Source organism: Gobio gobio (assembly GCF_949357685.1).
Source record: "Gobio gobio genome assembly, chromosome: 3".
Classification (NCBI taxonomy): domain Eukaryota; kingdom Metazoa; phylum Chordata; class Actinopteri; order Cypriniformes; family Gobionidae; genus Gobio; species Gobio gobio.
In genome coordinates, this window is record NC_137099.1 from 10,075,759 (window position 1) to 10,101,038 (window position 25,280).

General features: G+C 35.8%; 1 protein-coding gene across 2 annotated transcripts; it reads left to right on the forward strand.

Annotated features, from left to right (window-relative positions):
- Positions 1-1,177: 1,177 nt before the first annotated feature.
- Positions 1,178-21,936, forward strand: retreg2 (reticulophagy regulator family member 2). Of its 2 annotated transcripts, none has more exons than XM_079813139.1 (9): positions 1,178-1,537; positions 2,953-3,056; positions 4,664-4,694; positions 4,851-4,980; positions 5,616-5,700; positions 9,242-9,379; positions 9,732-9,820; positions 12,339-12,474; positions 18,612-21,936. In XM_079813139.1, exons 1-9 carry the CDS (start codon positions 1,302-1,304, stop codon positions 19,346-19,348), a joined length of 1,686 nt encoding a protein of 561 aa, XP_079669265.1. In that variant the 5' UTR covers positions 1,178-1,301; the 3' UTR covers positions 19,349-21,936. The 2 variants fall into 2 exon arrangements, with proteins under 2 accessions (XP_079669265.1, XP_079669266.1); XM_079813140.1 differs by having other exon boundaries at positions 1,227-1,537; positions 18,615-21,930.
- Positions 21,937-25,280: the final 3,344 nt, after the last annotated feature.

A 25,280-nucleotide genomic window follows, 5' to 3' on the forward strand; every position in this document is an offset into this window, starting at 1 on the left:
AAACCAGAAAGAACATCTGTTGCAACCATTGGACATCAAATGTCACCTATTAATAACTGTTTCCTATGAAACAAGGACACAAAGTGAATACTGTATCCTACAAAATAAAATCCTAACCATCTGTTGCATTTTAGCTGCCTATTCTATTTCTAAATTAATAAAATACACTTCTTAATAAATTACACAAACTATTTGTAAAATATTTTTTGTCTAAACAATTTTATTTTAAGTGCTCATAATGTTATTAAAACATTTAATTAAATATAAATATTACATTAATGTTTAATTAAATAGTTGTTGATAATAATTAGATTTGTAATTACATATTTGATTTAAATCTTAATAAAATATCTTAATTCAATTTATTCAATAACATTACATATAGTTACACTGAAATAGTTATACTTTAAATTGTTTGTAAAAATGCAATTCTATTTCTAAAGAAAATACAATTATTAATTATAACATATTATAACTATGTCAATAAAAATAATATTTGGTAAACAATGTAAATGTATACAAAAATTACACTTTAATTATATGTAGAATAAATATGTTTTTTTAAGTACAATTTTATTTTAAGGGTTAATAAAGTTATTGAAATATTTAATGAAAAAAAACATTGAAATAGTTATATTTTCAATTCTTTGTAGAAATACACTTCTATTTCTAAAAAAAACTTAAATGATGAATTATGTGCTATAAATATATCAATAAAAACAATTAATATTTAGTAATTAAACGTATTAATATGAATAAGCGTATTAATAAATTAAACAAACTATATGTGAAATAAATAAAACTATATGTTATTTAATTAATAAAGTATAATTTTATTTGAAGTGTTAATAATATTACTGAAATATTTAATTAAATATAAATATTAAATTAATGTTTCATTAAATAATATGTAATAATAATTATAAAATATTTGAATTGCATATATTTTATTTAAATCCTAATAAAATTCAATATTTTATTCAATAACATTACTATAGTTACATTGAAATGGTTATATACAATTCTATTTATAATAAAACAAATCGAATTATTAATTAATACGTACTGTAAATATATAAATAAAAAATACTATTTGTAAATAAACAATATATTATATACTGTGTGTGTCCTGCAGCCAGCAGATGTCACCCATGGGCGCAGTAAACACTGAGCATGTGACACTGTAAGAGCCTGTAAGATCCACTGTGTGTGTTTCTGTTTTTTCTAATAATCCATGACGAGCCTCTCCTGACCAAACCCCGTCATCAACAACACACACAAACAACACTGGACAAGAGACAATGGCGAGCAGACGGGCCTCGGTGTCTTCCTCGTCGGCGGGTCTGGAGGCCTGGTTCCCCGCGCCCGGCGGCAGCGGCAGCGGGGAGGATGAGCCGGAGCTCCGGCGGCTGCGGGAGCGGCTGCGCGGGTGGCTGTCGCAGTGTGAGCCCGCGGTGATCTACGCGCAGCGGCTGCTGGTGTGGGAGAGGCCGCTGCACAGCATCATCGCCGGGCTCGCGCTCAACACGCTGTTTTGGTGAGACGCGCGAATAAAGCTGTTCGTTTGGGAAAGACGGTGTTAATCCCGACCAGGAGCCAGTAATCTGGCTAATCTGCTCGTTTGTAGATGCTTCAGGTCGGAGTTGCACCTTGTTGCTTTTGTGCCAGCTTCGCTACTTTTACCGTTCTATGGACATGTGCTATGTTTTTAGATGCTACCATTACGGAATACCATGGTATTCTTATGATAATCAATCATAGTATACATTCAAATTACCATGGGTTGTGGACGTTTATCATAAATATCATGGTACATATGGTTGTCATCCTGACCTGTACCATAACATTACCACGTTTACTGTGGCATACTATTACAAAAAGTATTATGGCAGAACCATAGTACAGTCATGGTATGGAGACTACAATATCATGACATGACAATATCATGGTACTTTGATATATTAATGTTTGTCATATAGTAGCATGGTATTTACACTCTGAACACTATTAGACAATCAATTACCAGGGGTAATACCAGGTTTGTTTTGGGCATTTATCATGGTATTGCCATCTCTATTAATTTATAATGTAATTTTATATTGTATTGTATTAGGGGTATGTATATATATATATATATATATATATATATATATATATATATATATATATATATATATATATATATATATATATATATATATATATATATATATATATATATATATATATATAAATTTCAGGGTAATACCATGTTTGTTTTGGGGATTTATCATGGAATTACCGTCTCTATTATATTGTAGAGATTATATTATATTGTGTTGTATTGTATTTATTAATTTTATATTTTATATACACATATTTGTAATATTGTGTGTGTGTGTGTGTGTGTGTGTGTGTGTGTTATATAGTTATATAATTAATACATGATATATAATAAATATAACATAAAATATTGTGTGGTGTGTGTGTATATATATATATATATATATATATATATATATATATATATATATATATATATATATATATATATATATATATATATATATATATATATATATATATATATATATATATATATATATATATATCAATAATTAATAAATACAATATAATATAATATAATAGAGATGGTAATACCATGATAAATGCCCAAAACAAACACGGTATTACCCTGAGATTATATATTTATATATATTACACACATAATATAAACAATATTTTATGTTATATTTAATGTATATTGTGTATTAATTATTAATAATATAACTATATAATATACACACACCAACAAATTATTACAAACATGTTTTTACTATGCAGGAACAATGGTAATTTGATTATTATTACATATAGGATGTTACATACATGACTCATTTCTATCGTATGAGTGTGTCATATGTTGTTTTTATAATTGAATGTGAGGATTTAGTAAATGATGTGTGTTTTTAGGATCCTGTCGTCCACATCTTTGAGACCCCTGTTCCTCCTGAGCGTGTCTCTCATCGGACTGACTCTTCTGGAGCGATGGAAAGACAAGCTGCCACAGATCACTGGTGATGCATGCATACACCATACTGTGCTTTTCATTCAGAGCATCACATACAGCGCATAGACACACACAATATGACTGGGCATAGCTGACGGGTAGCGTATATAACACCGACTGTATGTTTTGCAGACTTTTGTAAATGTCTAATTCATTACTCAAATGTATTTGCGCTGAAATGTCTTTTGTTAACTGGGAACATACTTTAATTTAAACAGTCATGGGTCAAGTAGATTCAAAATATTGAATGTAAGAACTAAAACACAGTAAAAATCTAGCTATAATCAAGGCATGTTTTTACACACAGTTCAATCGTTAAACTAAATTAACATAAGGAATAATAATATTTAATTATTTTTTATTTATTTGCAACAATACATAGTAATGAACAGCTACATTTTTTTAAAGGGGCTATATGCGTTTTTCTGAAATTTAAACTCGCGACTGACACCTGTGGCCAAAAAACAGAGCTGCTCTTATTTTCTGCTCGCTCTCGTAGCGGTGGTGACGTCACATCCGCAGACAGCGCGGGAAAAATCCGACCCGACAGAAAGTAGGAAAAATAGGATACAGGCTTATAGGTGCACCCACTGTGAGCGGACAAGGTGTCCGTATGCTCATCAGGAGATGTTTGAGTCATAAATGGTAAAATAAAAAGGCTATTGTTACGTTTATTTTGGGGGAAAAGTTGCATATAGCCCCTTTAAATAATTTAATATTTTTATTCAACAAAGATGCATTAAATTGATCAAAAGTGACAGCAAAGACATTTATAATGTTACAGATAAAATAAATTATGCTCTTTTTTTTAAAACTTTTTTTTATTTATCAAAGAATCCTGAAAAAAACCCAGCATAACTGTTCGCAACATTGATAGTAATAATAAATGTTTTTGAGTCAAGTCAACTTTATTTATATAGCGCTTTTAACAATGCAGATTGTTTCAAAGCAGCTTTACAGTGTTAAACAGGAAAATAATGCAGCATAATTTTATTCAGCTGTATAGCCATTCTGGAGAAAACGCTGATGTCATCAGTTCATTTCAATTATCATACAGTGACAGTGTGGGCTTTAGATCAGTAATTAGATCAGTAATTTAGTTTATATGGTTAATTTAGTTTAATAATTAGATTTATTTCGATATTTAGTTGAAAAATTTAGTGTCCCCAACTGAACACGCCAAGCAAGAGGCAACAGTGGCAAGGAAACCAAAACCCCATCATTGAGCAGCAAATCAGCATATTAGAATTATTTCTGAAGGATCATGTGACACTGGAGACTGGATGCAGAAAATTCAGCTTTGATCAAAGGAATAAATTACATTTTATGATATTTCAATAATTGTAATCATTTTTCACAACGTTACTGTTTTACTGCATGAAATAAAATAATCCTTGGTCAGCGTCAGAGTAAAACATCTGTGTTGTCACAAAACAAGGAGGGATTGCGAAACTAGTCAATTGACAGTCTTAATGACCAATTTTAAATGCACAGTTTATTTAATTTAGCAGGCCTGCTAAAGCATGATGATGTATTTTTTGTGTTATAAGAATTGCACGAGGCTCAGTGTGTTCATTTCGTCCTCGCTCATGTTTGCTCTTCTATTCTCTACAGTGTGGCATCCAGAGGCATCTGTCATTGAGCGGTATGTGTCTTGAATAATCTCTGCATGTCTCAACAGAACCCCGTCCCTTATGTGCGGACTGCTCACTTGCATAACTTTGCCTTTGCTGTATCTAAATATTGTTTCCTTATTAAATTCGCCCTAACTGTGCAAGTTAATTTGCGCATGTTGTTACAGAGAAATGCTAACGGACCAGCCACGTCTGTTGAGCGTGGAGGAACTCAGCCATCAACTCGCCGAGAGTTACCTCACCTTCAGCCTTTACATCCAAGAAATGCTCCAGTACAAACAGCAAAACCACGGAAAGGTGGGCAGAAGGAATCTGTGACTGAAAAATATTTGAAATGTGTTTTAAAATGATAATTCCTGCTTTATTCACCCTAATGTCATTCCAAACCTGTATTACTTTCTTTTTTTCTGTGAAACAAAAGGTATTTTATTCATTTATTTTTTGTTATTATTATTATTATTTTTTTTAAATATTTCTCAAAAGTCTACACTGCCGTTCAAAAGTTTGGGGTCCGTATTTATTTATTGTAAAGAAAGTAATAATGCATTAAACTGATCAAAAGTGACCGTAAAATCCTGCAAAAATGTCACTGGTTCCACAAAAATAATATCAATTTTGAAAACAATTGAGCTGCTTGATAAGAAATACATCACATTAAAATGCTGTGACATGAAGACTGGAGTAATGATGCTCAAAATTCAGCTTTGCATCACAAGAATAAATTACATTTTAAAATATAATAAAATATAAAACAGTTTAACTTGTAATAATATTTCACAATTTTACTGTTTTTACTCTATTTATGATCAAATAAATGCGGCCTTGTTGAGCATAAATACGTATTTCAAAACTCTTACCGACCCCAAACATTTAAACAGTATTGTTTGTCCAGAAAGTGTTTACTGATCAATCTTTCTGTTTCATCTCATCAGTTCTGCATCATGATGTGTTCGGGATGTTTAATGCTGGCCCTGGTTGGACATTACATTCCCGGAGTTATGATCTCCTACATCATATGTGAGCAAACGTCCCTCTGTTATGTTTTTTTTATTTCCATATATCACTTTTACACACACTGCTGCCCTTGTGCACCAGCTACACAAATTATGCAACACACAAACTATTCAAGTCCACCTCTGCACTTACATAACATTTGTGTTGTATTTTGCGTTGGTACTACTGTATATATTAAAGAAGCAAAATGCAAAAAAGATTATTATATTACTCCAGAAGATATTGCCAGCAATTCACTTTGGCTGTGTAAAAAATGCAGTCACATAAAATACAGAAATACAACAGTCTTTACACTGCATACTACATAATCTAAATACAACAATAACTCAAACAGGTGTCAAAAAGTGTAGATATTAGGGATGGGCGATATGGACCTAAAAATATATCACAATATTTTCTGGTATTTATTGCGATGACTATATAAATGTAGAACCATTCCGCATATTTTTGGCTTCAAGTGAGAGCTGCATGCATTCTTCAGAGCCTCAGAAAAGCAAACATTGATCTAAAGTAAAACCCATCATCAATAGGCTCCTAAAATATAAAAAATACATAAAAGAATAATAATAATTTAAAAAAAAAATAGTACAAATCCAAACACCAGCCTTTCAGAAAAGGAAAAGTGCACATATACTTTTCTTCAGTAAAAGTGCAGGTCATGTTTAAATAGTGCAACTGTGCTGAAAAACATTGCACAATACAAACAATAATAATTCAAATCAATGACAAGTTTGAAATGTAAACACAGATTCTGTATTTATTCATATTCTGCTGGTGCAAACAGTGGCAAAAAGAGTGCAAACAACAAAAGTAATAATCCCAACCATGTCTTCAGATTACAAAAATATAGCAAATGATGATTTAATGATAGAACTGCTGGGTTTATGAATATTAATCACGTTGTCAGCGTTCGCTTGAACTGATTTGCTGAAATCAAAACGGGGATGGTAAAAGATGAGCACCAGCCAATGAGATTGCCGTTTGCGCATTCGTTTCTGCTTTAAAGGCTGAATAATTCCAAATGAACGCCGTTATTTTCCAGGAAATACAACAAAGAATATTGTTTACATGTAGCACATCATCTGCGTGGTATAAGACTCTCTTGCTCTCTCTGCGTGTGTGTGAGAAACACTGAGCTCTCAGCAAAGTGATGGCGAGTCATGCGTCAAATACACTGCGCATTCATCGAGATGAACTGAAATAGTGTGCTTTACGGATCGCTTGACAAAGAGAAAATCCCTCAAGCGCTCAGTCCAAGTGCTCAACGAGTGAAAATATATCTGTGTACAGGTTCCAGTATTAGCGATAAACCACAGCTTCCACCATTGTTGTTTTCGCTCTGCACATGAGCTGCGCAGTGTTTCCAACTATTTTCCAGGGAAAGTAGCTAAAGGCTGCCCACAAAGTCACTAAATGTTGCTAGATGACGTAATGCGTTAATTAGCATATCCGTGACGTCAGCATGTCGTACTTACGTTCTGCTTGCCTAATGTGTTTCCTCCAAGCGGCAACCTCCCGTTGTTTCTCTTGAAGCCAATACGGAAGTGACTTAAACTGCAATTCATCGACTGGCCACTAGGGGACAGGCTCCAGAAGGGAGCAGAATCTCATTGAGCTCCATGTTAAAATGCCCAACTTTACAGCAGATTAAAACATGTTTAGAGGCTGGTACAAATTGTGGTTTTGGTCTATACGGCTAATTTTGCCCTTCATGACAACTGTGAGGGGGTGAATTGTTTTATAACTCATTCGTTTACATTATATAAAGCATTAAAGTTCTGCATAATTAAGGGCGTGGCCACTTTGAGTGACAGGTGGATAGCCATTTATCTGCTGTCTGTTAGTCATCGCGTCACCTCAGCTCCGCCCACGTCCCGCCTCTTTGTCCATTTTCTGTTATCCGGGAGTGACGCACGATGTCACGCTGACAAGATGGCAACGGCCAGCTCGTCCCTACTTTGCGCTTCAAAACGGCTCTTCAGAATCCTATGGGTGACGTCACGGACACTACGTCCATATTTTTTTACAGTCTATGGTTTCCTCTCCTAATCCATGCTCGCATACTGTATTTTTAAATAATACAATACATGGCCGACTGTCCAACAAAAACCTTCTCATTTCCTATATCTTTTTTTCATACAATAGAACGAGTATGATATAGTGAATGACACATTTTTTTTAAATAATCTGAATTGACAGATGTCAGAAATTGAATGAACTAAAGCTCTGTGATAGTGAGTAATATAAGTGATAAGCACAAGAGAAGAATGGAAATCATAACGGGTCAAACTAAATTCTTTAAAATATAAAACAAAGGAAGCAGATAAGTGATTGGTCAGTGGCAACACTGTGTGCTCATGTGGAGCTCGCTCATTCATGTCTGTCAGCTGCTGTGCGACTGTGCGTTTGACGCCATGCGCTGCTCCTCTCAGCCACTCACTGAAGAGGGTAGACGCAGAGAGAGGTGACGGCAGGAAGAAAGCAAGACGTCGCAGTCGCAGGACAGCACTGGCGACATTTGTAAAGTAATTGACGTACAAAAAGTAGCTAGATTTGTCGCTAGTCGCTTTTTTGAAAAAAAGTCGCTAAAGGGGTCTGAAAAATCGCTTAATATAGCGACAAAGTCGCTAAGTTGGCAACACCGGAGCTGCAAATGGGTCACGTCATCAACTAGGCTTTATCGTTATTATCGCGGGAAGAGTAATTCTTATTGTGAGGGACATTTTTTACCGGTTTTTTATGTGTTCTCTTTTTAAGTGAATCTCAGGTACATATCTTGGTCATATTTTCCCATGAAATCAAAAGGAGATAACTAAAAATATTTTCCATTAAGAAAAGAGGTCATTCATTTTTTTTATTTAAACTAATTTGAGTTCAGTGGTGAATATTACGACTTTAAATATATTTCATCATGTCACATTTCTAGGTTACACTACTGTTCAAAAGTTTGGGGTTGGTAAGATTTGCAAAAAAAAAAAAAAAAAGTTTTATAAAATATTATTGCAGTTTAAAATAACTATTTTCTATTAAATTCTATATATTTTAAAATGTAATTTATTCCTGTGACACAGTTATATTTTCAGCATCATTACTTCTAATATGCTGATTTGCTGCTCAAGAAACATTTCTGATTATTATAAATGTTGAAAACAATTGTGCTGCTTCATATTTCATATTTTAGTTTTCATGATTTTTTTTGGTGAATAGAAAGATTTATTTGAAACAGAAAACTTTTGCAACATTATAAATGTTACTTTTGATCAATTAAATGTATTCTTGATGAATAAAAAAACAACAACATTATTTTAAAAAATCTTACTGACCCCAAACTTTTGATAGGTAGTCTATCTAACAACATATTTATGATTTTCTTTAACTGTTAGATGTTACCTAAAGTGTGGTAACATTTACGTGAAATAATTTAGCCTAAAATATCTAAACATCATACTTTGAACATAACAAATATGATATCACTTCTAGTGACCCCAGGCATTAACAGTAGTGTGTGTAGAGGTTAACTGTGTGTTTCTCTGTGCTGCTTTAGTGCTGAGTGTGCTGCTGTGGCCGCTGGTGGTCTACCATGAGCTGATCCAGAAAATGTACACCGGACTGGAGCCCATACTGATGAAACTCGACTACAGCATGAAAGGAGACGCACAACGCCGCAAATACGAAAAGAGAAGTGAGAGCGTAGCCTTTCATTAGTGTCCTAGGCTGCTAACAACATAGTATAAAGCCCAAAATTCTTAAACAGACTGTATAATGTACAGTACCGTTGCATGTTGCAGCAGATATTTTGCCTGTATGTTCATGATTAAAGTGAAATCAAGCATTAAGACATTTTAAGTGGAGTACAAAAAGTTACAGAGACTTTTATCTGCATCCAACAACAAGAAATATAGTTGAATATTAGTGGTGATATATTGTGTGCTTCTGCTGCTGATATCACAGTTTTAAGCTATTTACACAGGGGGTTGGTAGTGTTTCGCTTCCTGTTAGACTCAGCTCAGGAAAAGGTGTTTGTGTGTGTGCAGAGCTGAAGAAGGAGCAGGAAGAGGGTGATGAGCCGAGGGCAGAGACGGAGAGCGAGAGTGAGGAGGAGCTGTCCTGCTTCGCTCCCACTGTGAGTGTCCTCTGATACAGGGGGCTTAGTTTCATGAGGGGTCATACCTTAACACTATATCCCAGTTTAAAGGGGTCATATTCTATATTTAATAGATTAGGTTTTCAAACTGGGGTCTGTAAGGGAGTGCTGGGGGTCAGTGGAAAAGTCTAAAAAAAAACTGTAAACAACTGTAAACGTATAAATAATAAAAATAGGAGTAAATTTGTTATTTAAGTAAAACGCTGGTTAAAATAAATTAAATAAAAACTGCATCTGCAGTATAGAACAGTAAAAGGCTGTACATTTTCTAAATACAATTTTTCACATAATTATAATATTAATTTTCAAATTATTTAAGGCTGTCAAAATAACATGAAAATAAAATTAATCTGAGAAAAAATAAAAGCGTAAAAAAAAAACCTCCTTTCCGTATTGAACTTTGACGCTGAGCTGTTCTCGCCACCATTCGACTGTAAAATGAAGGAGGGAGATGAGAACGCGCTGCCTGGATCAATGATTGGAACATTTATTAATAAAAAAACGACCTGATGGAAGTGTTGATAAAAAGAAAAGTTGTCTGCAGCAAGGAATTGAAACAAATTAACATGTAATTTACTAGAGGCTCTGGCCACTTCTTTATTGCTATTTAAAAAATCGATTTGAATGAATGATTCAATAACTCACTCATAAAGACTTCACTGGTTTCATTACTGGATGGATCAGTGTTTTTAAACAAATCTCTTGAATGAATTATTCAATGACAACTACACTCATCTAAAGGATTATTAGGAACACCATACTAATACTGTGTTTGACCTTCAGAACTGCCTTAATTCTACGTGGCATTGATTCAACAAGGTGCTGAAAGCATTCTTTAGAAATGTTGGCCCATATTGATAGGATAGCATCTTGCAGTTGATGGAGATTTGTGGGATGCACATCCAGGGCACGAAGCTCCCGTTCCACCACATCCCAAAGATGCTCTATTGGGTTGAGATCTGGTGACTGTGGGGGTCATTTTAGTTCAGTGAACTCATTGTCATGTTCAAGAAACCAATTTGAAATGATTGGAGCTTTGTGACATGGTGCATTATCCTGCTGGAAGTAGCCATCAGAGGATGGGGACATGGTGGTCATAAAGGGATGGACATGGTCAGAAACAATGCTCAGGTAGGCCGTGGCATTTAAACGATGCCCAATTGGCACTAAGGGGCCTAAAGTGTGCCAAGAAAACATCCCCCACACCATTACACCACCACCACCAGCCTGCACAGTGGTAACAAGGCATGATGGGTCCATGTTCTCATTCTCTTTACGCCAAATTCTGACACTACCATCTGAATGTCTCAACAGAAATCGACACTCATCAGACCAGGCAACATTTTTCCAGTCTTCAACTGTCCAATTTTGGTGAGCTTGTGCAAATTGTAGCCTCTTTTTCCTATTTGTAGTGGAGATGAGTGGTACCCGGTGGGGTCTTCTGCTGTTGTAGCCCATCCGCCTCAAGGTTGTGCGTGTTGTGGCTTCACAAATGCTTTGCTGCATACCTCGGTTGTAACGAGTGGTCATTTCAGTCAAAGTTGCTCTTCTATCAGCTTGAATCAGTCGGCCCATTCTCCTCTGACCTCTAGCATCAACAAGGCATTTTCGCCCACAGGACTGCCACATACTGGATGTTTTTCCCTTTTCACACCATTCTTTGTAAACCCTAGAAATGGTTGTGCGTGAAAATCCCAGTAACTGAGCAGATTGTGAAATACTCAGACCGGCCCGTCTGGCACCAACAACCATGCCACGCTCAAAATTGCTTAAATCACCTTTCTTTCCCATTCTGACATTCAGTTTGGAGTTCAGGAGTTTGGAGTTCAGGAGATTGTCTTGACCAGGACCACACCCATAAATGCATTGAAGCAACTGCCATGTGATTGGTTGATTAGATAATTGCATTAATGAGAAATTGAACAGTTGTTCCTAATAATCCTTTAGGTGAGTGTACATTTGAACATTCTCTTGTTGCCTCCTACTGGTGTAAAGATGTAATTGATAGTTTTTTACTCTATATTTTGATAGCTACCATAGACTTCATTGTTTATATCCCAACTATAAACTTTTATATCAGTACACAAAAACTTCTGTGGTGATTTGAATTATCACAGAATGTTTGTTTGTTTGGAAAGAGTGTTTGTGAAGCTGTTTCACAAGATTTGCAATCTTTAAATGATTTTTTTATCCACTGGACAAAAGTTTGGGGTCAGAAGTTTTTGAAAGAAGTCCCTTATCCTCAGCAGAGCTGCATTTATTTAATCAAAAACAGTAAAAATGTAATATCGTAAAATATTATTAACATTTAAAATATATTTTTTCATGTTTTTGTGGAAACCGTGATAGATTTTTTTTTTCAGGATTCTTTGATGAATGAAAAGTTCAAAAGAACAGCATTTATTTGAAATGGAAAACTTTTGCAACATTATAAATGACCCCAAACCTGTGAAGGGTAGTGTAATGCCCGTCGCTGATTGGTTGTTTGTTGGAGCAGGTGGATGTGAAGACTACGGCTCTGGCGATGGCCATCACAGACTCTGAGCTGTCCGATGAGGAGGCGTCCATACTGGAGAGTGGAGGATTCTCTGTGTCCAGAGCCACGACACCACAGCTCACAGACGTCTCTGAAGGTACCACTGCTGCAAGGGCACTAAAGTCTTAAAACTAGCTCTTTTCTATCAAATTGATTGAGCACATTTATGTGATACATTTTTCATTTGTCATATTCATTTTCAGTCTTTAATGAATAGAAAATTCAAAAGAAAAGCATTTTAATTTGAAATCTTTTGTAACATTATAAATGTCTTTACTGTCACTTTTGATCATTTTAACGTGTCCTTGCTGAATAAAAAACATTTAGTTAAAAAATCCAAACTTTTGAATGGTAGTGTATAGAATAACATATTTAACATATTTTATAAGAGTGGTAAAATTGTTTCAGTGAAAGTTTTACCAAGCAATATTAAGCAAAAAATGTAATGCCATGTTGAGACCCCTCAATTTTTTCCTCAAACTTTTTCTCAACATGGCAATTAATGTTTCTTTCCGAGCCCCGCACATGACGTGCAAGAAAAAAAAGGAAATCCTGCACACAATTTACTCATTTGTTCCCTCGATTTATAAATCACGCGCACTATTTACTATTTAGTTCCCTCGATTTATAAATCATGCGCACTATTTACTATTTAGTTCCCTCGATTTATAAATCATGCGCACTATTTACTATTTAGTTCCCTCGATTTATAAATCACGCGCACTATTTACTATTTAGTTCCCTCGATTTATAAATCATGCGCACTATTTACTATTTAGTTCCCTCGATTTATAAATCATGCGCACTATTTACTATTTAGTTCCCTCGACTTGCTAAATCGTGCAGACGATTTACTACTTTGTTCCCTCGACTTGCTAAAAAAACAATTATTCAACAATTACGTTCAAAACAATTACTCATTTGTTCCCTCGATTTATAAATCATGCGCACTATTTAGAGATGTTCCGATACCCTTTTTCCCCTCCCGATACCGAGTACTGATCCGATACCTGGGTGTGTATCTGTATTTACAGCTGTACACACTACTAGCCCTGTATGAATTGCTAGAATTATTTTATGGTGTGCTCCAGACTTATCCCTTAATAAAACATGAACAAATACATACAGTGAACTACTGTATTTATTACAGTATTTTTATTATCTGACATGCATTTGACAGTAATATTATTTATTTTTCTTAAGCGAAAAAAAGAACTTCAAATGCAGCCACAAATCTAACACATCAAACTGAAAACGATATTTTAGTGTTACAGTATAACTGTATAAAAAAACTGTGCAACAAATAAATCTAGGAATATAAAAAAGGATATATTAATCAGAAAATAATCTCTTTACAACAAAACAAGTAAAAAAAATAAGCAACCGTCTAGGCATAATAATTATTATTAGTAGAGACGTATTATAATTACATAGAGACATAGCTAAATCTACTGTAGGCTACAACAGTAGCTTAATCTATTGTCAATTTCTTCATGTTAAACCGAACTTTTATTTTGACGAGTTGACGTGAAGATCTTTGAGTGTCTGTGTTCATGATATAACGGTAAATTCTCATAAAGTGACGGTTTATGCGTTTGTGTCCTCATATAGTGACACGGCAGAGACTACAAAGACAGCGAGCGAGTGTCATGCGTGTGTGTGTGTGCGCCCCTCATCCACAGAGACGTAGAATTTGCAGGAGTAATATTTAAATAGTATTTTGCATTTTAATATTCACAGACACTAGTATATATTCGGCTACAGTCTGGAGCCCTGCGCTTAGATTAACACGGAAGCGACTGAACGCAGCTGCGGGTACCGAATATAGCCTACTCGGGAGTAGGGGTGAGAGAAAAGGTCGATGCATCGCGATTTGTTATCCAACGATTCGGAATCGATTCTCAAAAATTCAGAATCGATTCTGTGTTCAATTCAAACGGCCACTTCACCACTGTGAGCTCGCACACGGTCACTGACCAAACCGAAAAACCCGTTGATAGGCGAACGTTCGTATGCTGGTGAATTGGCTTCGTTTAAAGCAGCACTAGGTAACTTTTCAACCTTTATAATATATTTTCAAGACTCTTGTGATGATACATCGACTTACAATAGGTTGAATGACACGTCTGCCATAGCCTGACGGGGTCTGTATCGTTTTTAATCGTACTTTTAAACTTCGGGTTTCGGGTAGTAACCCGAGAACAAAAAGAACTACAAAATGCGACTGCTTTACGGCATATACGTCACTTCCACCACCACCCCCACTTCCTTAAATTCAGACGTGCAACTAAACAACTATCGTTTGTTTGCCGGATGTTATAGTCATGGCCGAAGCAGCACAGAAAAATAAGAAAGTAAAGATTTTGTCAGAGGAAACGAGAAAGTGATCGGATTAAAGGCAGGACGAGGATCAACAATTGGCCAGCGTTTGCTCGTTGGCGTGAGCTGAAGGAGGAGGGGCTACATTCTTGCAAGTAAATACATAAGACGTACAAAATCATATTTTAGGATACCTAACATGTCTGTGATATTTGTTTATTTGTCTTGCCTCAAGCTATAATGCAAATCTATTTTTCAAATTTGCAGATTCATCTAGGGTAGCTTGATATTATAATATTGACGATATATGGTTATTACATACCACTCAAATATTGAATTGAAGTATCATATAGATTCCGTAAAACGGGAACCAATAGACTAGGCTACTATAATGACGCTGGCTTGTAAACGTGAGCATCGCGATCATTTGGCGTTTGAAAAAAATAAAACCCATGAAATGATATTCATATGACATGCTGAAACATATGCCACTGTACCTGGGGTGAAGACATTTCACACGCGACGCAAGCAGAACACCTGCATGTGAACTCCATAGACAGGTGAGCTCCTCCTGCAGTGTTCAGGGCTATCATGGTTGTCATGTCAACAAATGCACGTGCGATGCATCCCCTGATGTAGAATGACAGAGTTTACGACAGTAGTAGAGGACAATACTGTTTCCCAACTGTAGGGGGACCCCGAGAGCAAAACCTACCTAGTGCTGCTTTAAGATAAAATGGACAAACTACGACCTGCTCAGGGGCGTTGCACCCCTGGGGACACTTTTCCCGGTGAGAGGGTTCAGCACCCGCACGTTTTGTGCAGTATTTCCACAGTTTTGCACAAATGCCTTTCAGCAGTCGCTCCTCCGTTTCTCTGGCCGCTCTGTGTCTGCACTCGCTGCGGCTGCCTCCCCTTTTTAAAAATGTATTTTGCTTATTAAATGCAAAGTTTTTAATTTCAAAAGCATTTTTAAATAAAGTTCATATTTCCAACAATCGAAATTCTGAGTCAAAATAACAAAGTGGTGCTCAAGTAGGCTATAAGGCGCTTTCCTTGCCATGAATGCTTAATAACACTCCTATGTCTCCGATGCGGTGGCCGGGACATAAACCTACCAACATCCGTGGCATCATTTTTGGAATGACTTATCGAATATTGCTGAGCTCTACTGCATAATGTTTCAAACAAATTAAATATTCTGAACAAAGACTTTGTTTTGGCGAGTGATTGGTTAAATGTCTCTAACATGACTGTTGCAGCTCGGCAAGTTTTCTCATGTGAGATGTTATGCGCACACAGTGAATTTGGCTTCTCAGCGAGTGCTAAAGTTGTTTTTCTTCTGCATTAGCATTGCATTGGCTCTAACCAAAGTAAACTTTTTTTTGCTTTAAAGACATTTTTTGTTCAAATGTTCTAAAGAAACTGAAAAATTGTCACACTTAGTTGTAAATTGAGAACTGTTTATTCATAATGATTGTTCTTAGCAATTGTATGGCTTACTATGTTTCGTTAGAGCTTGTTAATCTTGAATATAACTTTGTTAATAAAATAAAAGTATTGAAAGAAATCTTCATAATCATTTTTAATATGGTAATACTGTCAAACAGATATTCTAAAAAAAAATAAAAAAAAACACATATTAGCTCCTATTTTGGTTAAAATGTATGTATTTGCACAGCAGGATATTTAGTTACCAAAAATGTATGTTAAGAATCGTTTTGGGAATTGAATCGTTACTCCCGGAATCGGATCGAGTCGTTAAGTGCCTTAAGATTCCCACCCCTACTCGGGAGTCGATAACTCATCATATTTTTTAAATTTCAGCACCGACTTGGTACTGAAGTGCTCATACTTGAGACATCCCTAGTCAGCGTTTTACTGTCTTGTAGGTCCAGTCTGAAATACTGTTAAACAGCGGACATACTGCTAACGCATTTTCATTTCTTCTTCTCGCAGTGGTCATAACTTGGTCTTGTTTAAGAAAATGGTATTGGATCGGTACATGAGTTCAAGTACTCACCGATACCGATGCCAGAATTTGTTGTATCGGTGATATTTCCGATACTAGTATCGGAATCGGAACAACTCTAGCACTATTTACTATTTAGTTCCCTCGATTTGCTAAACCATCCATGCGATTTACTCATTTGTTCCCTCAAATTATAAACCGTGCGCACGATTAAGCCTACTAGTTTTTTCCTGCATGTCATGTGCGGGGCTCTGTAGTTTCTAATATGTATTTGCATTTTATTTTTTTGCTTAATATTGCTCGGTAAAACTTTCACTGAAACCGCAGTATCAATATATTTTTTATGTTCAAAAACGTTTTCAAGTTTCATATTATGATGTTAAAACATGCATGAATATCTAGGCTAAATTATTTAACATACTTTTACCACTCTGGGTACAACAATTCAACAGAAAATCTAATAAAATATGTTAAACAAGTCTGCAAATAATAATAATAAAAACTAATGAAGGTCAACAAACACATTTCTTAGGTAAATCTTGGGTAAATTCTCAGTTTTGTTGTAATCATTTGTTGAAACTTTTGAATAAAATTAGAATTTATATGTAAAAAATATTCTTGCACAAATTAGAATTTGTTTGTAAATCTTTTGTTAAACCTTTGAGTAAATAATTTATGTGTAATGTGTGCTGGCCTCGATTTGTTTGATTTAAAAAAAAAATTATTGACTTCATATTTTCTTTTCTTGTGAAATCGTATGAATACGTTTTTTGACTTCTTCTCCTTCCATTTCCTTCTTCAGTATGACTAAATGTTGTGTGTATATTAGGGCTGGGTATTGACACAAATTTCACAATTCGATTCGATTTCGATTCACAAGCTTTCGATTCGATTTTTGATTCTTTTCGATTCAATATCGATTATTTTGGATATGTATCAGGTATAATACATGGACAATTTTCTCAAGGAAAACTAATTTCTGAACTAATGTTGTAAACTATGGGAGTCAGTTGATAAGACATTAGCCTACTAATATTGAAGGTAAAAATTAACTGATTTGTATACAAACACTTAAATGACACTAAATTATGTTTTTTTTATATAATAATAAAGTTAAAATATTAACTTGACAATTACATAATCATAATTCTACTCCAATTAGTTTTTTTTTTTTTTAAATATAAACATTTAACGGATGGCTGTCATAAAAATTTGCCAGATTTATTAAATATTGAAGAACATTGACAATGAATAGCTATGAAATGTGGTGCATATAATTAGTAAAATGCTCCTCTCTAGAGTAAATTTTTCTTGCTGAGTTTATGGACACTGGATATGTTAGGTTTTTTCTGAGGTAACTGTGACGTTACGTGACATTGTTTACTTGTTAGCCGTTTTACTTACATCTTTCTGCGGTTGAAACACTGATTGAGCTATTCTATGTGACATGATACGGATTTCGGTAAGTTGTCGTGTATCTTTTATAACACTTTTTCTGAAGCTCATTTGTGTTTATTTCGCGCTGTTACTGGTATTAAGGCGGAAGAGAAGATCCGTTCATGTTTGCTCAGTGCTGCCGGTTCTCTTGAGCTGAGCTGCGGCAGAGCGATCTCGCGCCACAGCGCCAAAGCGGTATTTATGTTTTTGAATTTCGTAAAAAAAAATTTGACTACCGGTAATCGATTCTTGGGATTTAAGAATCGATATTGTTTTGTAAAAGTGAGAATCGATTAAAATCGAGAAATCAATATTTTTTTACCCAGCCCTAGTGTATTTGTAGTGCATTTATACAAAATGTAATTAATATTAATTCAGTTAACATAATTGAATTGTTTTGAGTGCCACTGAGAGACACCATTTATACTTTTCAGATGAATCAACCTCAGAATGACTCGAATTATTTGACGTTATTATCCTTAATGGCGTTTCTCTGTTTTCATCAGCAGACCTGGATCAGCAGAGCGTGCACAGTGAACCGGATGAGGCGTTCACTAGAGACCTAGCTGAGTTTCCGTCAGTGGACGAGATGCCTTCTATTGAACCGGGTCTGTTCCATTTCCCATTGGGCGTTCTCGGGTCGGAGCAGGTGGGAGCATCTGGCTCCGAGCACCAGGAGGAAGCCCTGTCTCCGGCCAGCCTTCTCATCCAGCACTTAGCATCTCCGCTCCACTTTGTCAACACGCACTTCAACGGACACGGACAAGCAGCGGGGGCGGACCAAAGCATTGTGGGTACTGAGAAAGAGGGAAGGGTATTGGCCGAGGCCGTCCCGAAACCCGCTAGATCCCTGGAAGCCCTTAGCGAGGAGATAGTGAGCACGGCCATCTCTACCGTAGTACAGAACACTCTCTCAGCCCTGTTGCGGTCTACGGAGGCCAACGAAGGCTCGTCCATGGCTTCGTTCCTTCCCACCGAAACGCCTCCCTGCCCGATGGAATCGCCCCTCGAGCTGCCGTCCGGCCAAGAAGCCAGCGCAGAGGAAGAGGACGCTGACGTCACCGAAGCAAGCACCGAAGAGCAGCCGGATGTCACACTCGTACCCACGGAAGAAGAGGACTTTGAGCTTCTGGACCAAAGCGAACTGGAACAGATGGATGAGGTGTTGGGCCTTGGTGTTGACGGACAGGAAGTGGGCGGGGCTTCCACAGACACACCCCCAAGCAGTCAGCAGGATTCCTAGCTTCCCGTCTCCTAAACTGTTTATTTTATTTATAGTCCATGTAGATACCATATACTGACATATGATTTGTGAAAGGGAATGTCGCAGTCAACTATGCCTTTTTTTTGTTGTTTTCGGGAGTGAGATCACTGTGATCGTTGGTGTGCTTTTGGTTCCTGAGCAGGTGAATGTCGTGTCTCGCAAAGTGTACAACACAAATCCTAAAGGTTTTTTGACAGATCCAAATCACCTTCAGCCTCAAATAATGCCACTCGGATTTCAAAAGCGACTTAAAAATAGACGTACAAGTTTTAACCGTTTATCGTATGTATATTTTGACTAAAAACCTCATGACAAGAGCCCTCTGGTTTATCAATAGGGGCTAATGCATGGGGTCACGAGAACAAGCCATGTGGGCTGAGTGTTATTTGCTTGTAGGGCTGGTAGGTTTTGTGTGGAAGGAGAGGATGAGCAGGATATGACTGCAAATTCTCAATGAAAAGTTGGTCATATCAAAGATTTCTTTTCATAAGAATAGCTAAACTAATATATTCTATATTATATACCTATGAAGTGGATGGTTTTATTTATTAAAATTGGTTAGAGTGAAGAATAGGTTACTATCAAATATGTCTTTTATTACATAATAAAGTTGCTGGGACATATTCTGGGACACAAAACTTAGCAAATTTGGCTGTGTAAATCAATTTTTCAATTCAAATTAATATTGGTGTCATTTACTTGTCCCATATATCACTATTTTTCCCGTTCTTTTTTTTTTTTTTGGACAAAAGTGACCGTGAATGCAACATAGCATACTTTAGCTGACAGAACGTCATGTAGAAGAATTAGGAGTCTAACCATAAATTTCATATGTTCATATTCAGGTTCAACATATTATAATTGGATGCACTTTTGAACTATTGTTGGTCTGTACATGCTCCAATTTTGCAGGACTTTTTCCAGATTTTCATAACCATGCCAAATGCACTACCATTCAAAAGTTTGGGGGTCAGTAAGATTTATTTTTTTTCCCTAAAGGAAATCAAACTTTTATTCAGCAAGGACGCATTCAATCGATCAAATGTTACTGTAAAGACAATTAGAATTTAAAAAAAGTTTTCTGTTTCAAATAAATTTTAAACTTTCTATTCATCAAAGCATACTGGAAAATTAAAAGTATCATGTGACTGAAGACTGGAGTAATGATGCTGAAACATTAGCTCTGCATCACAGGAATAAATTACAGTTTAAAATATATTAAATTATTTTGTAATCAAATAAATACAGCCGGGGTGAACATAAGAGACATAAAAAAAAGAGAAATATTACAGACCATAAACCTTTGAATGGTAGCGTGCATTGTATTGCATTGTAAAAATCACATCAAGTTGTCACAGATTGCCTGAAACGATAGACTTTACTGTACAGAGTTCGGAAGGAGTTCATGCATGAGCCTGACTGAATTATTTTCCCTTTTTTAATTGAAATGAACATTTATAAGAGGGGAACCCTAAGTGAAAGATTGAGCCTTATTTCTATATATCTTTATAAGATGTACTCAATATATCAAGGTAATTCTAGAATTGACAACGTAAAGCTCAAACATTATATTTGGGATTTATTTTTAAAGCATTTTATTATTCATTTGTCTTCATGTCGATGTCAAAGGTCTGAGTGACTTCTTACATGACACAATGAATATAAGATGATTTTATGATCCGCTATATATATATATATTTTCAATTATTAATCATAGCTACTAAAGGGAAATATCTTTTAAACTGGAAATGTGTATATAAAAGCTATGTATATGGCCTGTAACATCGGACACGCGTTCTTTCACACATAAAGTAAGTTTTACAGAGCTGTTCAATGTTTGGTGGCAGGTTAACATTCCTTTAAAGTTGAAAGTTAAATGGATTGCTCTTACACCGCGTCCTAACCATGGTCCTAATGTGACCAGTCAGAAGTTTCTTCCATTATAATTTGAGTTTTGCCAACTGCGAAAGCTGATTGGTCAAAAACTCTGCGCCACATAATTGCAAACCTGTTCTGTGTTGCTGTGATTGTATTTTTGATTTCAAAGTGGACAAACGAGCTTGGTTAGGACAGTGTTTTTGCTTTGCACGATTGAGTTCATTTCGCGCCTTCTCCTGTAGATATCCTCGTGCACATCTGATCCAGACCGCAGATTTGTGTTTTCAAATATTTACGGTGAGATTATCTTTGTTTAAAGTGATTGTGTTTTTGCTCATGCTGTTACTGCTTTATGATTTATAAAAAAAGCACTTAGAGCATTGAACTACAAAATGTATTGTAGAATGTCATTTTGTTTACTGACTTGCACCTCCTAATATCTCTAATATACACCCATAAGCTGGTTTTCAACTGCTTTGTGTATAGCCCACTTTCGAACTGTAGGTCTCAGCAAATTGAATTTACACTGGTTGTGGCATCACGGTTATTGTTGGGAAACAAATATGGACGTTCAGAATTGGGTTTTCACTGTGGACATTGGGAGAAGAGCGAGCATGATGTATGTAGTTCAAACTGGGGTATGGGGGCCGCTAGGGGGTCTGTGGAAATGTTTTTAGAAGAAACACTATAAAAAGAAAAAGTATAAAATAAATAATAAAGCTAATATTAATTAAGTAACTAGCTAAATTTGATTAAAATGGAAACATACCAAAAGTAAGACTATATATAAATGAAGTATAGATATGATTTAATGAAATTTGATTAAAAAAATGCATTGGATTAAAATAATAAATATATACATTTGATTTAAATAATTAAAACATCCAACATCCATCAAAACATGGAGTAGATCGTGTCCATCAACACCCCCAATATTCGCACCGTCCTATACCTCTTCGTGGGTCAACTTTTCATTCAGTAATGTTCAGCTATTTTGATTTATATGCTGTTTAATGTTTGAAGATTGCATTATTTTATGCATAAACAATGGCTGCATCCAAAATCACACACTTTCCTACTATGTAGTAGGCGAAAAACAGTATGTCACAAAAGAAGTATGTCAGAATTAACAGCACTCTTAAAAGAGTAGCAAAAAGGACTTGGATGACCTACTACTTCCGGAGAGATTCAAAGTGTGCATACGATGGACACTTTACTTTCCCATGAGGCCAGGGACGGGAGAGATTTGTGAATGACGGTGAAGCGACGCAACTGACGCTGGTGGTCACATGATAATGACAACACCAGCTAGATCATCTTGTCTTGTCAGTAATATACTGCATATTTACATATATTAGTATTCTTTTCAAGCATACTGTATGTTTTATACAGAGCGAAAATAGCCTGCATTTGACCGAAATTACAGAATCGGCAGAAACCAGGCTATTTGGATAGCATCGTAAATGTTTATACGGTTGTCAGTGTATGGGACACTACATATCATTTTAGTTTTAATAAGATTTTCCCAAACAATAGGCAAGAATAAACCTGGTGTCCTCCATGATTCCTGTTCATTCTAACAACAAAGCGCTTAAATGCAACAAGCTCGTAATCACGACTTCTGAAGTGAGAATTATGACATTTCCAATAGCATGTGAAGGCAATATAAAACAAGAACCTACTCAAGAGAGTATGTGATTTCTGACGCTATTGCTTGTTTCTGCTTCTTCACCTGTGTTTTGATTTGGAGATTCTGTACTCTTTCTGAAAATGTGTAATAGCGCCCCTATAACAGTGAAAACATGGATTGCTGGAAAATTCCGTCAATGGCAGGAATTTTTTTTGTTCCCTTGCTGCCTTATCAGGCACTGACTTTATAGTAGGGGTGTAACGGTACACGTATTCGTACCGAACCGTTTCGGTACAGGGCTTTCGGATCGGTGCACGCCTGTACCGAATGGTTTCCGAGTGCAATCTTTAACAGTTAACAGTCGGCTTGTTTTAAGCGCGGAACACACTTCAATCTGAGTTCCCACACGAACATATTAAGTATTCAGTCCATTTTATCACGAAATTCAAACGATAAATGCCGGCGGAAAGACCTCAATATAACTGCTTGTAAACTAAACAATGTCATGTAACGTTAGCATCACAGTTAAGTTACCTCAGGCAGTCATTCAGTGTCCACAGAATTTTATTCACTAGAGAAATCATCTCTTTCACTAAATATATGCTCTATATTAGCCTATAGGCCTATATTCATTATATTCTACTTAACCTGTTAGGATGTCTTGATTATTTCATGCGTGTTAAATAAACCTGTCATGAAAATGACAGACACTGTGTGCTATAAATGATTATGTTTCAACAACGAATTGGAGAAAAATGTATAATTCGATTTAGAAGTTAACGCAAAAACTGCCTTATGTGAAGTTTACATGTTTGCATACAATGTGTTGATTATTATACCTAAAAATAAATAGCAACTGAATTTAGGCTAATAGTTTGGGCTCTGTTGTTAACCTTTAATATTAATGCGCAAGTAAGGGCTCCCTATATAGTTTACAGAAATATCTTCAATAAACTCTTAGTTATAATTTAATTCATTCAAGGACAGACACTTTTTTTTTTTTTTTTTCAGTAAACCACTGTTTAATAAAAATAAATAAAAAGCAATTTTGTAAAACTGCTGTATACCGAACTCGTACCGAACCGTGACTTCAAAACCGAGGTACGTACCAAACCGTCAGTTTTGTGTACCGTTACACCCCTACTTTATAGGCAGCGTTTGCACACGAAGGCACCTCACGAAACGATTTCGGAGAGACATCTGAGGGAGTGTAACGGTTTAATGATCTACAGCAAAATGGAGAGAGCTTTGGTGACTCAGCAAATATTTAATTACTACTACAATAGTAATTTCTCGCAAAAAAATGTACACACAAACTGAGGAGCAACCGCAACTTTCAGATGCCATCTTTGGTTTTTAGCGCAACTGTCACAGAATGGAAAGCAAAGGATTGTGGGATATGGAATATGTCCTCCGAAGGCAGCATTTTTACGTTTCAGGCGCAGTCCATGTCTTTATACATTAAAATATAATACTGCCTTAAATTTTAGGACGGGGATCCCTCGCATGAGGAAGATCATATTTTGGGGTTCTTGATGTCTAAAAAATTGAAAAGCCCTGATATAGATTACAGGTTTTTAATATGTATTTGCATGAAATATTTGCTGACTGTGCTCAGGGAACAGCGAGAGATAAAGCCAGGCATGACAAAGGGCATGTGAGGTAAGGCTACCATGTTGACAGTCGTGCGGTGAGCTGGCAACAGAACCGGAGGCAGATGGTCACACTGCTTATAGTCGGAGGTGACTAATCTCGATTATTGGGGGTGATAAATCGCTGAGTATGGAAAAATCTTCGGTATTAAAGGAATGTCATGTAAATGTTGCAATCATGGTGCATTCATAGATTATTCCTTTCAGACTGTCAGAGCCAGAGATATTTAGGTTTGTTTGGCCTTGTAACCATGCAGATGACCATAGTAACCCCTTAGCGACACACTAAAAAACTCCATACCATAACAGTGTCTTATGGTACTCTAAAAATACAGTCCAATGCACAGTCCTGTGTTAATATGAAGGAATGTTCAGTATTGTTTCCTCTGTATTTTGAATGATGCCGTGTACTGTGCTGTGTTTTACTACAGTAAGCAGAAAATGTCCTGCCAGACACCTTTTTCGTTTTTTTTCGACATGTGTTCTATTAGTGTATATATATCAGCAATTGGGTTGTTTTAACCCAGCGATTGGGTTGTTTTAAGCAAACATTTAACCCAACCGCTGGGTTAAAACAACCCAATTGCTGGGTTAGTCTATTTTAAACCCAATTTGGGTTATTTTTAACCCAGCATTTTTTAGAGTATAAGGTTTGCACATGCAAGCACCACTCAATATACAAAAAAAAAAAAAGTTCAAATCTATTCCTCTTACCCAGTGGTTTTCAAAATTTGGACTTGAAGGGCCCAAA